Source organism: Toxotes jaculatrix, chromosome 12, assembly GCF_017976425.1.
Source record: "Toxotes jaculatrix isolate fToxJac2 chromosome 12, fToxJac2.pri, whole genome shotgun sequence".
In the NCBI taxonomy this organism is placed as follows: Eukaryota; Metazoa; Chordata; class Actinopteri; family Toxotidae; genus Toxotes; species Toxotes jaculatrix.
In genome coordinates this window covers 12,207,313-12,224,849 of record NC_054405.1, presented here as the reverse complement: position 1 = coordinate 12,224,849, position 17,537 = coordinate 12,207,313, and the positions used below count along the sequence as shown (strand labels likewise).

Sequence of the window (17,537 nt, the reverse complement as noted above, 5' to 3'; positions counted from 1 at the left end):
CCCTCTTCTCGTTCCCTCCGCTTCACTACCTGTGTTTCTCTGCGGATTTCGTCACCACTGTAGGCATGTTCACTTGATTCATGAAGCAGATAGGAGAGGTGCGTGTGGATTACGGCGCGGCTCTTGACACATGAACACAGCACACATTTGCGGCTCGGTGTGTCTCTAGACGGCTCCTCCTCTCATCTCATCCCAGCCAGAAAATGACCTAGATTCTCCAGGCTGCTGGATATGTTTACATACACAGCACACTGATGACATTGTCAGTCAGAAAGCATCGCTCACAGGAGCGAGGAGAGAGATGCTCTTACTGTAACTAAAGCTCCAATCCACCTCTCATCATGATGAAATACTCTGCAGAGCCACAGATCCCTGCTGGCTTCTGACTGCACGGATGATGGTGTTAATGGCTATTGATCCTCCTGGCTGGCAAATGGCCAACGTATCCTGATGTTACTCCTGCTAGATATATTTATTTTTGCAATCGCAAGCTGCCTTCCGTTATTAGACTCCACAAAGGTTTTAGGTGTCAGAGAGAGTTTACAGCTCTCTTTTCTCTGTCGTCATGAATATTCAGAAAAGGTCAAGTCTTTGCTCTCCTCTCGAGCTCGCCATCCCCCGCGACTGTGTCCTGAATAATCTGTCCCTGATTCATCTCTTGTTCCAGTGCTTGTTCCTGCAGAGGTTGGAGGGGTAATTGGGATTTGTTTTACTCAACATCTGGCCATGTATCAGTCCTAGGTTTTAGTTTACAGCCCGGTATCTTATCCAAAGCTATTCTGTGTGCAAACTGTACTGGATTAAAGCTCCCAACACTTTATTGGATGAAGAGCTTACAATTTTTTGCCATAATCTATGTGCACAAAACTAATGTTCTGCGTCTAGTATTTAAAAATTCTAAGTTGTCATATTTATATATTGTAGTGATGCTGAGTAAGAGGGACTGGTGTTCAAACCAGAAGCTTTCTTGAGTTCACTTCCAGTTTTTCATGCAAGTTTCCTGAAGCGGAGACTTGATGACAGGCTGGCAGCCTGTCCAAGATGTCTTCCTACACTTTGGACAGGCAGAGCTATTCAGGCCGCACGCTGTCAGCTCCAAACTGTGAGATTCTCCTTTGAGGCAACAAACAACATGTTATTTTATGAAGTGAATTAGGAGCCACTTCCTCCACATCAGTTGAGAAGAAAGGGGAACTGGAACAGTGCAGCGGCTCTGGGAAAACTACTTAACCTCACATGCTTAAATACAGCTCCAGCTCCACGTCCCTCCAGGATTCCTGCGCTCTTAAAGATTTAGTGAACAGCACCTGAGCTGGAACTGAAGTCTTTTACAAACTCAAAACAAACCTGCACGTAAAGCTGATGTGTGCTGAGTCTAAAAATGTGCAAACATCCCTTTTTCATATGCAGCCTGCTAGTTTGACGAGATGATATTATATATTATTATAGGGAAATAAACCTAAAGGAGGGGAAAGGGTAATTCACAGTAATTTAAATAGGGAATTAGTAAAAGTATTTGTTAAAACATGATAAATCAAACATCAGATTAAAAAGGTCCACTCTTAAGATTATTCATCTAATTATTAAACATTATAATTAAATTACTGGACATGTCCTTAGATAAAAGGGCTGCAAATCACAAAATTTATTCACATTTGTTGTTACAAAAGTCAGACATTGGAATTCTTTTCTTCCTCATTATAAGCCTGTAAATCACAGAGATCTTCAATTTGTCCAACAAATTTTTCAATCAAAAAGAGTTGTGTCATTCTATTGTGAATCAAAGAGAAGCAATAGAAAATAAATAAAAAGCAGGAATGAAAACAGAAAAATCATATTCTCCTATGATTTTTCTGTAAGAAAAAAAAAAAAATTGTGAATTGTGTGTCTTGGGCATCTGCATAAAGCATTAGCATGTTTTATGTATCCAGATCCATCCACCGGACACTGACACACTGAGGAGGAGTTTTTTTTTTTCTCACTTGGATGAAAAGGGAAACTCTCATGATTTCTGCCACGCGAAGTCACGTGAAGGGCGAAAGAGCAGGTGCATGTACGCGAGCGTGTGACAGTGCTGATGCCAAAGTGATTGATAACTCTCCCCTCCAAGCTGAGCTCAGTTTCAATCTCCTCAGCTCTGTCCTGTATAAAGCCAGGTTGCCATGGTTACCGTAGCTCTTCATACAAGGAAATGAAAAAAAAAAGGAATTTCTCCTCTTCTCCTTTATGAAATGCTCTTGCTGAGCTATCCCGGGGAGTTGAGAGGAGAACGATGACCCGTCTGTCGTAGTGGATGAAGAAATTTTTGTGGGGGGGGGAGTGGCAGTGACAGAAAGCAAACATTTAGCAGCCTCTTCAAACACAAGCTCTTGCTCTCCCCCTGTGATGTAGCAACGTGGCTGAGCCGATGTTACTTCTGCAAACTAATTTTCATCCCTATTAGAGCAACTCATTTCCATTTCCACCACATTATCACTGAGTGCATGCCAGAGGTGGCTCTGCTTTCTTCAGTGCTCTTTGCAATAATGACCTCTAGTGGTCCCCGTGAAGACAAATAAAAGTAGCTCTGAGTCACACTGAACCCTTTTGGAAGAGTGTCTGGATGATGAGAGATCTCTTCACACCACACTCTTGTTTTTTTCTTTTCCAACGGTGACAATGCCAAAAGAGGACATGTAATCTAACATACGCCATGCTGCATTTACATAAACCCTGATCATCCTTCCTATAACATCACAGACTCAGAGACTGAAGTTAATCTTTTTATTTACGGAGCTGCGGTTTGAGCCAAGACAGACAGACACAGCCTAAGACATAACAGGAGTAAACAGGATGAGATGCCTGCGGGAGGAGGGGTTGGGTAGGGGGGGGGATCAGTTTCTACCACCACCCACTTAGACTCGTAGTTTCCTCTGATGAGGGCCACAGCATGGCCAAGAGTCCCCTTGTTTAAAAAAAAAGAAAAAAAGCTGTTGACTGAATGACACCTGGCTCATTCTGCAAGAAGTTCTGTGACTGACACCTTTTCATTTGCCTTTCTTTCAGATTCACTGCATTGTCTACAAAATGCTTAGAGGACCAAAGAAGCGGAAACCTCTCTACATGTGAATTAAACCAGTATGTGTTCAGATTTCTTGGCTGGGTGTAGAGGATGGTTTAGTTCCAATAATGGGCACTGATGGATGGCTGACCTACTTTGAACATTTTATGTCCTGTAAAAGCTGACCCCAGCGGGCAGAGAAAGCAGTCATTAGTGCCCCTGCTGGTGGAATACTAATGATAAAAAATAACATTAATTTTCCCAGCGCCAAATGCAAATTAATTTTTCATGAATAATTAATTGCCTGCAAATGAATGACGGTTTTGAATAGGTACAAGTATAATGTTACGTGATGAACATAATGCTACAACCTACACTTTCATTGCAGTAAAGCCTCTTTAAAGCCTCAGCTACAAAGTGAACACACGCTCAGTAAAAGGAGACAGTTTTTATATGGACATGAAATGATAATCACTCCTCATTCAATGTAATGTCATATACAACACAGAGGGTGGACAAAATAGTGTAAACACAAGAATTCAATTTTGCAAAAGCTGCTACAAAAGTGGATCAAATTAGGTTGGCAATTATTTTACTTTTTTTCAACCCATTTCATGCTGTATACAGAATTATTATATATTCATACTTTACACACCAAACCTATGGTTATCTTCTAAAACAGAATATACTACTACTAATAAACTACCTCAGAGAAATGACACAGTTACAGTTACCTCCATGTCAACCATCCACAATGTTAAAATGCTGCTTCCATGCTACTGCATCAGTTATAACTCTGCATAAGGAGAACTTTGTTTCATTTGATACCCTACCCACATTTTGCTTATAATATTTGTAGACGTTAACTTAAGAGAATTTTTTTTTTTTTTTTTTTACTTTTAATTAAGTATTAACAGTGTAGTATTATTAACTTTACTTGATATTCATTCATTTATTTATAGATGTTAAATGAAAACGGCTGACATGTGGAAACTACACTGAGTAGGTGCAGGTATAAAAACCAAAACAATGAGCTGAAAGATGCTAAAACTGCCCCACAGAACTGAGGGGAACTGCAGACTCAGGTGACAGTTGGATTTGTCAGTATGTACAACAACACAACAACCTTTCATTACACATAGTCATTTGATCCATTGTTCATATAAAATATTGATTAGAACAGCTGTAAGTGAAGTATCTAAATACTTCTGACACCTCTAATTTTGCAGTACGTTTGACTGGTGCACCTGCAGTGTTTGAGTGCAGGTGACTTAGCCCCTTTGAAGGCCTGTTTTGTCTCATGTTGCTTTGAAACCCGACATTTCAAAGTGCTGTTTGCCAGCCAGCAAAGCCTTCTAATTGGCTCTCAGCCTAATATGATCCAGCTTTGTGGACATAATTATTGTTGTGATTACATTTCTTTTGTGCTAACATCCTTTTCCCCCTTTTAGTACAGTCAGGTCTCTTGAACAGGGCGAGCAAAGGGCCTGTAGGCAGTTAAAAGGCCTGTGAAAAGAGCTTTTTTGCATCATGCTATACTGTATATACTTCCTCAGTTCATGGGTGTCTGCTTCAATGAAATACCTTTGTCTCTGTTGTAAAAAAAAAAAGTCGTGGATGCTAAAAAAGCAAAAAGATGAAAGTCCTGGATTACTTCATATCCCTTTAAAATGTCGTGTCTGCTCCAGGGCCTGCGTGACATTTTCATATTTAGTAGAGCTAATTAGGTGAGTCAGTTTTTCTGTCTGTTTAATCATCATTAGCTACATAACATAATGCAATACCTGCGGGCAGAATCCAAAACTTCATAAATACAAATGAAAACATGACTAGCATCAGTTCTCAGACTAGACAAATACTCATAGTGATTATTTTCACTGCTACTCACACAGGTACAGTAACAGGTTTACTAAACCTGTGGATCTCAGTGGCAGGTAGAGGTGGCAGACGGGGTATTTTATACAGGAGCTTCTTATAATACCCCACAGCCTGAATTCAGCCGATTCAGTGTTTCATTGGTGACCTCCTCACCAGAAAAGCAACATGAGTCACTGAGTGAGATAGTAGTGATTCAACATGACTGGCCTTGAAGGAGAAGTATCCTGTCAACACACGTCCTTTCTGCTGACCTTGCTGCAACATCCGTCGACAGTTACAAAAAAAGAGTCACCAATACCAGCGTCATTTGAGATTCATCACAACTGTTATCTGCTTTCACTTCAGATGTTAAAAACGGTTCACCAGAGCAGAAAACTTAATGATATATTTCTCCTTAAGCCCATTCTGCACCTCACATCTGTGCTTCCTCCAGATGATTCATCCACTTTATTCCTACCAACGTCAAAAGCTGATTGGAGGGGCAGGCTGCCTGTCGGGGAGGTGTGTGGTCTATCTGTTGCAAAACTGTGGATTTTCTTTTTCCACTGCAAAACTCAGGAGAATCATTCATTAGAAGCACAAAATATCCCCCCAAGAATCAGCATCATCGAGTGATTAGCAAATCATGTAGCTGTCTGGGCATCTTTTTTTTTTTTTTTTTAAATTGAAGTGTTGTGTTCTAAAATGTCAAGTAAAAATGAGGATAAAAGTGCAGATGCGCCACTGGAAGCAATTAAACTATTAAAACCAAATGTAGAAAGACATGAAGTCACTTTATCTTTCTTTTATAGTTTCAGTGGAAAATTAAAACATGAGTTCAGAAAGATGCTTTTCAAATTAAAATATTTCACTCCTATAAATTTGGTATTTGGCACATTAAAGACAAAATGGTGGCCTTTAGTAAACTTTCTCATTTTACCTTGACGTCATAGATTTCTTGACTGTGCACTCTTATGATCAAGAAGCTCAGATGCATGTAAACTCTGGCGGCAGCCTCAGATACACCCAACTACCTCATTTTCCTTTCAGCTGTATGACTGGATTCCAGTTTTGGTCATGGAAAACTTTTTAACCTTGTGTAATACGTACATTTTGATTTCTTCATGTTTATTCAAAAAATATTCTGAGTTTTCTTAAAAATAATTTCTTTAAAAAAGGCAAACCACATCAAAATGTATTTATCTTCTCATAAGTACATGTTGTTTACATGTTGCTCTGTTCTGCTGTCATCACCAGAACACCACTGCTCTGTCACTGTGTGTGGTTTCAGCAAAACACATTCTGCATTTGCCTTAAGTACATTACATCTTGGTTTGCTTCTACCACATGATACTGTACACCCATATCTTTGCATTTCTTGTCAGGCAGGCCTCTGTTCTTGTAAAGATTCCCCTCCCAGTTTGAAAGTGGCTGCGCTCAGGCTGAATGTGTGTCATAAAAGCAACATCTTGAGGCCATCTTAGTGGCAGAAATTAAGAGTCTGCAGTGTCTCCAAATTACAGATGTTAAATGACTTCCATACAGCTCTGTGTGGCGTAAGCTGTGCAGCAGTGCAGTTGGAATAAGAAAGATGCCAGAAGCAGTGAAACAACTCCGTGGCAGCAACCAGAGTAAAAAGGAATTATAACATGGCTCGGAGACGTGCAGATGGAGGCTCGAACATGAGATAAACTGAGAGGATTTAAATATTGAACTTTCTTCTCTTTCTTATCATGGCAAGAAAAAAAGAAAAAAGAAAGCCTGAAGCTTCTCACCAGCCCAGTGCTGGATGACTGGAAGTCTCAGCTGGAATGAGAGAAGACTCACAAAATCCATATCCGCTGAAAGGGTGTTGTATGACAGCTGGAAAAACAGCACTGAACACTCGGGCTCATCCAGTGCACTGACACAACTTCCGACAATAAGACAGATGGTTAAGCACACCCATCAAAAAGCTGCAAAATAACTTCATAGTTTGACACATGGGTCCAGTGGCCATTGAGGCAATGTTTTACTGGATTTAAACAGTCAAACCTTTAAACAAAAACATGTACAGTAGATCCAGAAATAGCAATGAACCAAAATATGATCATAAATACAGTACATAACACAGCTCGTCATTCACTTTTAGTCCGTCAAACCACAATCAATCCTCTCACTCTTTAATTAAATACATAACCTGAGGAACGTCATACCAACATAACATACATATATATATATATATGTGTGTGTGTGTGTATTTTTTAACTGTAGATTCATATATACAGTATGTTTTAATGTGTCAATAACTGCTACATAGCCATAAATAAATAATTCCAACTTGACCACAGACAATACCCCATCATTTTTGTACCCAGCTGTCGTCTCTGGCATAAATCTCTTGTTACTGTCATTGTGCTTCAACTGTTAAAATATTTAAAAGTCTCACTGTTTCATACATTTCTGATTAGTATCAGTGGCTGTGTCTGATTTTGATCAATTCATTTTTAGTCAGATGTTCAAAGAAAACCAGGAGGAAAAAAAAAACAACCCTAAGGATCATGAGTGAGAAAATTCTACTAATTCCCAAGCTAAAAACTGTCTGGATTACAGGAAGAATGCACTGACGAAACTGAAAACAAGACGGCTTTCTCAGCTCATGGATAACCGATGTCTGGGAGAGCCGCAGTAAAAGCAGTTCTGGGCAGAGACTACATGCTGGGATGGTCCTTAAAATCCTGACTCCTGATCTTTTCAGAGTTGTCCACCAAGCAGCTAATTTTTGAAATGGAAAAATATGACCACATTATTCACCATTCTCTGTTTTGCGGCATTCTTATTGTTTGTCTCCTGGGTATATTTTTCAAAAGACATAGCGGCTGAATGCAATATATTTTTTCTGCAGCTGGTTTTCAAAGCACTACCACGGGATTTGCAAAATAGACTCTATTTGTAGCACTGAACATGACCAGTCAGATACAGACTATTTATGTGAGATGATGAAACCTGTTTCCTCCTTCGCTTTCAGAAAGCCTTTTTGTGCAGAAAACCACAGACGTTATAATGAAATTAAAGTTAATTAATTGCAGTGACGCTGAGACGTCTCATGGGACCAAGTCTTATCTCACTGAGTGTCCAGTCTTGCTCTATTTTTTGTTCACTGTGTCTCAGCTGTGTCATGCATAGAGATGCTGGCCTCCTGTTTCCTTTGCCTCCGGTGCCTCCAGAGCAAGACGGCCAACAAGAGGAGCAGCAGGAAGCCCAGAGCCCCCCCGATGAGCCCTGCTTTCAGGGGCAGGCTGTTGTCTCTGGGACTGTACATCATACATGACCCATCGCTGGTTCCGCTGTCATTCTCCGCAAACACACAAACCTCTGTAATGTGGTCTATGTCACCCACAGCGCCGCTCCTTTGGTGATTTCCAAACTGCTGCCTCTCTTGCCCCCCTACTTTAACAACATAAGCTGTGACATATGAGTAAGGTGCACACCACTGAATTACAACCTCAGACCCGTTCCAGGACACTGATTTCAAGTCGGGAGCATCTGGGACCCTATTGTGTAACGTGGACCCTGGACACAGGCAGCCAGTGGAGGCTGCCATCAGGGTACAGGAAACCTGATTCTCCAGGCAGGGATTGTAGTTGCATCGTTGAGGAATCCCTCCATGTGGAGACACTACCTTGGGGACAATAGGGGTGACTGGGTCCTCAAGCTGATCGTAATCTTCTGTGGAAAGCACCAGGGCCTCGGTCAAAAACCCACTTGGGCCCATGGGTCTCATGGGATTCGTCCCTGTCTCTAGTGATGTCGTAGGCAGGGGAGAGTAACCTCTGACGAAAAGCAGGCAGACGATCAGCAGGGGAAAAGGATAGTCTCTGCTGGCAGCCATTGTGCCCTCTGGAGAACATGGAAAATGAAATTCAGTATGTTGGAAAATCTGTTTTTCACATAGGAAAAAGTATCATCCCCTTGGGTTTTAAGTTATGTGTACATTAAGTTTCTTGTTGTCTTGAGTAAAAAAATAAAAAGTCTGTCAAATGAAACAATAGTTTAAGTGTGAGCCAAGTTTCAGTTGGAAGATTAAAAAAAAAATCCCTGTCTTTGAATCATAAATTGTTTTCTTAAAACTAGAGCACACTGTTTAACTCTTGAATAAGCTATTGAAAAGAAAATGTGGACACTTAATTGGTTGAAATTTACTATTCTGTGACATGTTTGTCAGTGATTTATGGTCTTGTACACAGAGCTGCTTGGAATAATCCTCATTTGTTAAACTTTGGAGGTACTTCACACTAATTCAGCATTCCATGCACTATTGCACAACAGGTCCAAATGCCTACACACCCAAGATACTGAGCAGCCCTCTCAGCTGGATCGAGTTACGGGAAAGCTACATGTGTGATTTTCAACAAGAATCCACACAAAGCTACCTGAAATATGCTTTGTGGTGAACATGTGGAGAGAGATAACAATGGAGTCCATTCAAAAAACTCCTAACACAAGAATGTGTTTAACTGCATGAAAAACAGAGCCAGAGCCTCCACTGAATACTAATGTACCTTGTGCTCTTGGTATTTTGCCACAGCTTAACTCCATTTGCTTGTGTAAAAGAGTGGAATGTGTGAAATATTAAAAGATATGGTCTTACCTGTTGCTCGCTGAAAACGTGTGCTCTCTACCAAAAAGCGAGGGAGCTCCTTTCTCCTTGTGTTTCTTCCACTTGCTCCCTCTCTTGCTCTCTCCCCTTTTATATGTTTTCCTTCTCCCCAACAATCACCTCCTTCTTTATGTCCCCCCTCTCCCTTATTCCCGGCCCTACTGCACCAGCTCCACCTCCCTTCTCGCTAAATGGTCTGGTAATGGGAATGACTGAGTGAGTGTGCATGCTGTTAGTGGTGCAACTATAGTCATGCTATTAGTTGATCACTGTTGTCTAATTTCTGATGAGCCACACAGATTCCTGTTGCATTCCTTTGCAGTGGGCAGGCTTTTCAGAGCATGTCTCACTTGTTAATGAACTCTTGTTTTCCTTTTACGGGTGAGGAAACTCAGATAAGACGGTAAGCTCTCTGTATCAGGGCTTTGATTCATTGCACTGTGTCACCCCGACATGTGTTAGTGTCTGCAGACATCTCCTTAGCCTCCTAACCTCTCACCTAAATCAAATTTATACCTTAACTTGAAACACTGCAGCAAAACTGAAAGGACTTGAACTGTTGGTGCAGCTGCTCCCCTGAAGACCGGAAACAAACCTGACCGGACTCGTTCTTTCGTACATCATTGCCTGTGAAGTATGAAAATGCGAAGCTCCCTCTTTTCTTCACAAAGCTGAAATGGATTATAATAAGAGGTAAAATAACAAGTGGTGGTAAATCAGATAAGACACCGCCGACATTGCTAGAAGTAAACTCCACACATCGTTTTTATTTTCTGGGAAAGACAGGAACTGAAAGAGATGTTTTGTTGAGTTCACTGTACCAGAGAAATTCTTAGTTAGTTCTGACTGAGAAACAACAGCTCAGCAAAAGCTGTATTAACTGGTGTGTTGTATTCCTGTCCCTTGTGTAGCTCTGAAGGAACCAGTGTATTCACAGGTATAATATCCAGAATATCTTATTTTTCCCCAACATGACATTTTTTTAATTTATCTTTATTTCTTATATCTTTATCACATATTTATCAGTTGTTGTTTTTTTTTTTGTTTCTTCCTTGTATATGCATCTATCTGTGGGTGAGTGAGTGCATTTTGGGTCTAAGTACATACAGAGAAGAGTGTGGGTGTGAAGTGTGAAATAGATGCATGCAGTACATGTGCGTCGAGAATATGTGTGGGTAATGCTATGTTTACATGTTGTGTAATACGGGTTGTGATTATGTATAATATCTGGATCTAATACTGAAAAATGTGCCTCCATATTGGCCTTGTTTCACAGTGATTCGTGTTCACGGTAAAGTACCTGTTCAGCTCCTGTAGAGTGACTCAGCAGCAGGTCTGTGAAGTGTTAATGTCCGCAGTTACGTTTTTCCAGGAACAAACTGAGTCACAAACATTTTTTTTAAGTTCAGAGGACCAAATAAGGTGTGGCAAACAAAATGAACTACTAAAGAGATGCAGATGAAGTCACTGAGTAAGACATATTTCACTAGAAATTACACAAAGTCGGGCAGATGGTGGTAGTTGTTAGATGGCTTGTTACATAAGCCCACAATGCACTCCCCCTCTTTGTCATGGACCACGTCATTTTTTCCCCCAACCACAGCGGCTGGCTGGGAAGGGTCTGCTTTCACCATCAAAAACGACTGCATAAGGAAGAAATTATTATTTTTTTTATAAATGAAATGGAAGCAGCCCAAATGAATCCTACAAGGTCCTGTTATAGCAGAACAAGAATCTTCGAAACAAACAGCATGAGTGTTCGATTTTCAACATGTGCTGTAAAACGAAAAAAGCTGCTTATAGTTATTTATTTATTTTCACAAATTATTCTCAAGTAAAACATTTGCTGTGATTTTTCCAACAGCCAGAGGCCAAACTGTAATTCCTTGTGGTGTAGGCCTTGGCCCACTGACCCCCAAATGTGATCCATAAAACCAGTGTAAACAAGTCAAGGTTTTTCTTTATTTACTTTATTTTTAAACAAATGCAGGGATTAGGCTCTGGAAAACACATTTTCAGTGACAATTAAATTAATTTTGCAGGCAGCATTCAGGGGACAGAATCACTTTTTGATTCACCTCATCTTTCTGAACCACCAGCAATAAAGTGATGAAGAAAACCATTAATTTAAATGAAACAAGTGCTCAGTATTTTCACGTTTGTAAAGAGCTGTTCCAGTGGGAAATGATCAGGCTTAATGTGGGTCTCATTATCTGACCTCAGTGTCCTCCACAGAAGCAGTCTATACTGCCTCCTAGAGCCGACAAAATAATTAGAAGCAACAGCTGAAAAAAAAAAAAAAAAAAAGAAAAAGAAAAAACATGACCCGGGTGTATCAAGCAAAGAGCCAGACTGGGCCTGTGACTTTCCGCTTATGTAACTGGGTGTGGGTGATATCAATTAGTTTTCATGATGGATTGCGTTGCTATGAGAGGTTCATCTGCAAAGCATTGGAAAGTTCATCATACCTTTGGTCAGTTTCCAAAACTGAAATTATCTGGCCCCAGCATCCTTAATTTAAAGCGCAGCCTCCTGCTGACTGTCAATGAGGAGTAAACTGTAAACTGTCCTCCGCCAGTTTCTGAGTTTGTGTAACCCACCGAGAGGTCGATGGCCTACGGGTACAACAGGGTATGAACCCTGGAAGTGGAGTTTTAAACTGAAAAGGGCAAACTTCAGCTTTTCTCCTCAAATGGCTGCTGGTCTACCGCGCTGGATGAAGCACATTTCACCCCGAAAACTGACTCGCAGGCTGACAAACAGGCTGAACATCAGACTTGTGCACTGACTCCTCTCCTGACACTTTAACAATAAATTTGTTAAAGGCCTAAAAAAAGAGATAAACAACTGAATAAATCATTAAAGGCTTCAAGACAGGATTGGCATTTGGTGGACCTCATTTATTGGTCGATTAAAATATTCTTGTCTAACTTATTTCATAAAACAACCATTAATCAGTTTCTTACTATCCAATTTTAAATGATTGGAGTCTTTTGTGACCACTTTTATGACTGTGCTTTTATCACAGTAAGCAAAGTAATGACCACTTTTATCACAGAAATCTTACAAAGGAAAAGGAGCGGCAGTTATTTATTTCCTCACTTCGGCCAACTGGAGAGAATTGATCGGACGGAATAGGCTGTCAGAGGAATAAATTAAATTAATGGTAAATGTATTTTACATGTGCCCACACAAAAGCTGAGACTGAATTTCATCTGTACAACAAATAAAAATGGCTAGACAGCTAGAATTAGGTTCCAAGACAAAGGAGTAGGCAGAGATAACCGTTTAGGTTACGGTAGGTATCATAAGACAAATGCGAAGACTGAGTTCAGGTTAAGGGCCGGGGACTAATGTTGGAGGCCTGGGATTGGACACCAAACCTTTGTAATGCTCTGAAGAGGAGATGAAACTCCCTTCAAGTCCACACCCAGGGCAAAATCACCATCTCATCAGCCGCTTTGTTTACATCATTTCGGTGCGACAGGCCTCAGCGTACAGTTCGGTACAGTGCAGTCCTGTAGACAGAAGCTGGAAATGGGTGAGTCGCCGCTGAGGGCCGTGGTATCAGAGTCTTTAAACAATAATGTACGGGCTTAATTGACACAGTTAAACACCATCGGCGCACTTCTGTTGCAGAGACACGGCGTTTGCAAGGGCGCGTCATTTGACCGACTGCCGTCATTAGTTTTAAAGCTAGCTAGGCTAATGTTAGCGAGCGGAGCCAGGCCCAGCCTAGAGTTCACTACTGTGTTTTTGTGGGCGACGCCAGTCAAAGTGCTAACGAGGCAGATGTAACTGGTGACACTTAATCAGCAACAACAAACAACAAAGCCCAGTCTCTCAGATACCTGGACTGTTTTTTAGTAGCGCATTAAAGGTTTGAATAGCCTGAAAACCCTAGCTAACTAATTAATAATGACTTCCAGGAGGACAGGCTATGCTGGTAGCATGGATTCCTCTACGACAAATAGCGGCGGCAGCTCGGTCCACAGTGGAAATCGTAAGCAGAGTATAATTAACATTCCCGACAGACCAGAGTCCTGTTTTGATCGGAAACCAGACAAGTCTTTATTCGGAGTCTCGCAGGGCAACATGACTGTAACGTCGCTGAAGTCGCGTCTGGCCCCGACCATTCAGACTGCCATGTCCGCTGCAGTGGACACTCTGCTGGGCGAAGTGGTGCTGGTTCTCAATGAGACGCAACAAGAGCTGCTGCACAAGGAGCAGGAGAACGAAAGACTCAAAGTGCGGCTTGAAGTGTCAGAGAGGGAGTTGAAGACTTTACAGGAGTGCCTGTGCAGCGCTCAGAAGCTCATAGACCAGCTTCAGATCTCATACTCGGGCCCTCAGACAGTGAGTCAGTCGGTTTTCGCCCCGTCGCTGTCTTCCATGGCTTCTCTGACTTCGGGCTTGGATCGGGACCACCAGAACCCCCGAAGCGTGAATGGAGCCGGTGTAGACTTGGGACTCGGTGGCGCTGTGGATGAATCGCTTCATGGGTTTGAGCCAAGAGATGACTACAAAATGTGTCAACTTTCAATCCAACCAGATGGCTCTGTGACTAACCACGCTCTGGACTCCTTCACATCCAACACATCTCATATGTGCTCCGATTCCAGCAGGCCAGGTAAATACACAATGTGTGCTGTTGTGTTGTTGCACTGCATATTGTGGGTGTCCTTTGTTTCTGTGTTTTAGTGTAGTAGTGCTCCTATGTTAACCATCTGTGCATGTTCTGATTTGTCTTTAGATGAGAGGCAGTCTCAGGGACCAGGAGGAGCATCCAGGTTTGAGATTAAAGAGGAGCAGGGAGCAGCTTCAGTCTCTGGTCAGCCCAGCAGGAAGGAGCAAGGGTTGCGTAATGACAGCAGAATTGGTGACGGAGAGCGGCCATCCCAAAGCGTGGGTGACCTCGGTTACGTTCAAGTTGGGGAGGGAGGTTCTCATCGTTCCTTTACTCACCCCCTGCGGCACCAAAGGCCTGTGCGAGAATGCAGCGGTGCCTTGCAGCCGGACGGACTAGATGGACAGAAAGCGTTGGCTAGGACTTCTGGAACTGGGAGAGTAGACAGTGTGTCTCCGGGCAGAGCTGAGGACTCTGCAGGACCTTCGGCCCCTGACACAGCAGTGGAGCCCTCCGGCGATCGGCCTCACCACTGCCTGGAGTGTGGAAAGACCTTCCGCTTGATCTCCAGCCTGAAGAAGCACATCCGCATCCACACAGGAGAGAAGCCCTACCCGTGTGGAGTCTGTGGCCGCCGCTTCCGCGAGTCGGGAGCTCTCAAAACCCACCTGCGCATACACACGGGTGAGAAGCCATACTCTTGCTCTGAGTGTGGAAACTGTTTCCGCCACTTGGACGGTTTGCGCAAGCACAGGCGCACGCACACCGGAGAGAAACCCTACGTGTGCGCCATCTGTGGGAAGCGCCTGAGCCGCCTGCAGCACCTCAAGCACCACCAGCTCATCCACACCGGAGAGAGGCCGTGCTGCTGCCCCTTCTGCAACCGCAGCTTCAAGGAGCCCGCGGCGCTGCGGAAGCACATCCGCACTCACCGGGAGGAAGGAGGTCACATGGGAATTGTTGCCAGTGATGACACAGACCCAGACGCCATGGATGACATAAACAACCTCCATCCAGCAGCTCCGTCCCCTCAGATGAGGTTTGGGGAGTGGGGAGCGGAGGAAGACGACAGCTCGGTCGTGGACTGTGTGTAGGAGACGATTAAAGGAGAAACTGTCGGTTTGTAATCTTATAAAACGCTGAATAAAGTGTTTCTGTAGTTTAACATGATGGATAAGATCATCTCTGTTCCATCCAGCTGTTAGAGTGAAGAATCAGGCTACATATAACCCTAGCCTTTGAGTTGTGTTTATATCTGATGTTTTCATGTCAGCAGCAAGTTTTCTTTCTTTTGTTTTCCCAAACATTTATCAAACAGCAGCAGCAGCAGTGTACAAGTTGTTCTTGGCACAGGAAGTTGCTGGTTTGCCAGCTTCCCAGCAATAATTTGGGGAATTGATGGCAGAAGCGGACAAGATCTGTTAACCCCACTTTTAAAAATGTAAGTGCCTTGAACACTCACTCAACCATCAGCTGAGTCCCCCTGCTGCTGCTGCTGCTGCTGCTGCTGTTTAAGATCACCCGCACCTGGATATTAGTCAGGACAAACTATTACTGATGACTTTCTAAAAGCTTTTGGTGACACACACTGAGCTGCTCAAATACTGTAAACAGAAATAGATGCATGGCGCTGGTTCATGCTTCATGTGTAGGACAAACCATGTACATTGTGTAGCTGGGTATTTTTGGCCAAAACCAAATATCCTTGTACTGTGGTTTAATTCTTTGATCTCAAGTGTTCACATTTGGGTCTGTACCATTGGTGCTTTCACACACACACGCAGCATTCATGAATCTACAACAGAAACTGACCAACACCATTTCACTCAGCTGGAACTGCAAATTAAAGCTGGTCAGAATATTAGATCCTTTCCACTTTGATCCTTTATAAAACCAGGAAAGTCAGGCATTTAAACTTTCACGATATTAACCAAAATCCCACATGACGCCTGGCTCTGATTTTGATGTGGACATGATATTGATGTGTCTCCCTGGTCTACCTCAGTACTCACTCTCCTGCTTTAGTTTACTTACAGTCCTCTGACTTCTTTGACTTACAATTGAGATTATTTAATGAAAAAGTCTGTTAAAATGGTTCTTCCCAATGACTGTTACACTGCAGGTGGATGCAGTCACATTTTAAGGACCCAGTGCTTCTGTTAAACCAAAGCACATTTTAAAATATTGCTGTAAAGCCACCATTATTCTGAACTAATAATTAACAACTGTAAAAATACAATTAAAAACATTTAACTGAGAAAAAAAAATAGTTACTACCTGTTAGGTTTTGACTGTCATCAGTGTGTGGCTTGATGAGACATGAACCAAGTTTTATTCTTCCTCTTTAGCCCTGCTCTGCTCTGTCTCATCCCTCCTTTTCACCGCGCAGAGCTGTCATCCGTTACGCAATCGTTAATCTTTGTCGAGCTGAAGTTACCTGTGTCAAGTGTGTTTAAGTTTGAAAACAGTAGTACGAGCATTTTATTTTCTCACCAAACAAAAAAACAGGACATATAGGACAGAGGACATCAGCATCCACCCAGAGAGAAACAGCTTAAACACAGTTTTACTGTCCCATGATCCTCTCTTTCTCTTATGGACCACGTCTTCTCATTCCGTTCGAGCTGCTACTGTATGTCTAGAAAGCCTTTCCCTTTCTGGACTTATATTAATGTTACCACCCAGTTACTAGCAATTACTAGGGGACAGACTTTTGGTGCTTGCATGTGCATATTTGTTCCTCCGCTGGCAGCGATGCCTCCTGGGTGTTTCTGTATATAAGAATGTAGTTTTAGCCATTTTTTCCGGTTTAATAAGGGTTAACATTTGTGGAAAAGTTTAATGTGCAACATTGACTTTTTTTTTTTTTTTTTTTTTAAACGTAGTGTGCTTTGTAACCATCAGTATGCTAACAGGCAATGTAAATATATAAAATCTTATTAAATTTTCTTCCTGATGTTTTTCCCGACGCCCCGATGTGACACGACGGACGCGTCAGGTTTAGCAACGGAGAGCATTATACTTCTCAGCCTTCTCAGCTATACTGTAGGTCTCTGGTGTCATTTACCATGTATACTACTATAATGATCTCTATGTACATTTACAAGTGTAAGTCATTTTACAAGGCACTCAAAAGATATGTCACTGTATGCCAAGGTAGTCTTTACCCCAGATAATCATATTTATTGTTTTCTGCTGATACATACAGGGGGGCCTTTGCATGTAGGTTTAAACTGAAATGGCATTCTTCCTTAACAGGTCAGTGTTAAATGTGAAGTGAATTACATTTTTATGCTTCTGTGTTCAAAATATATTCCCTCACATCACATTCATCATGTTACCTACTGTAAATGTTACTATATTAAAGGGCCTTG

General features: G+C 42.1%; 2 protein-coding genes across 2 annotated transcripts; one reads left to right on the top strand and one right to left on the bottom strand.

Moving 5' to 3' along the window:
* Nucleotides 1–6,884: 6,884 nt before the first annotated feature.
* Nucleotides 6,885–9,651, bottom strand: LOC121190228 (leucine-rich repeat neuronal protein 4). Its single transcript, XM_041050783.1, has 2 exons — nucleotides 9,528–9,651; nucleotides 6,885–8,776 (listed from the first exon to the last, which is right to left on the bottom strand). Exon 2 carries the CDS (start codon nucleotides 8,766–8,768, stop codon nucleotides 8,034–8,036), a length of 735 nt encoding a protein of 244 aa, XP_040906717.1. The 5' UTR covers nucleotides 8,769–8,776; nucleotides 9,528–9,651; the 3' UTR covers nucleotides 6,885–8,033.
* A 3,404-nt stretch (nucleotides 9,652–13,055) lies between these two features.
* Nucleotides 13,056–17,535, top strand: si:ch1073-224n8.1 (zinc finger protein 70). Its single transcript, XM_041052292.1, has 2 exons — nucleotides 13,056–14,166; nucleotides 14,290–17,535. The coding sequence occupies exons 1-2, from the start codon at nucleotides 13,455–13,457 to the stop codon at nucleotides 15,255–15,257; spliced, it is 1,680 nt and encodes a 559-aa protein (XP_040908226.1). The 5' UTR covers nucleotides 13,056–13,454; the 3' UTR covers nucleotides 15,258–17,535.
* The last annotated feature ends 2 nt before the right edge of the window (nucleotides 17,536–17,537 follow it).

Excerpts from the sequence above, each read along its gene's own strand:
- LOC121190228 (XM_041050783.1), bottom strand. The coding sequence starts at position 8,768 with ATGGCTGCCAGCAGAGACTATCCTTTTCCCCTGCTGATCGTCTGCCTG.
- si:ch1073-224n8.1 (XM_041052292.1), top strand. The coding sequence starts at position 13,455 with ATGACTTCCAGGAGGACAGGCTATGCTGGTAGCATGGATTCCTCTACG. Across the intron at positions 14,167-14,289 it reads CTCCGATTCCAGCAGGCCAG|ATGAGAGGCAGTCTCAGGGA; the intron begins GTAAATACACAA and ends ATTTGTCTTTAG.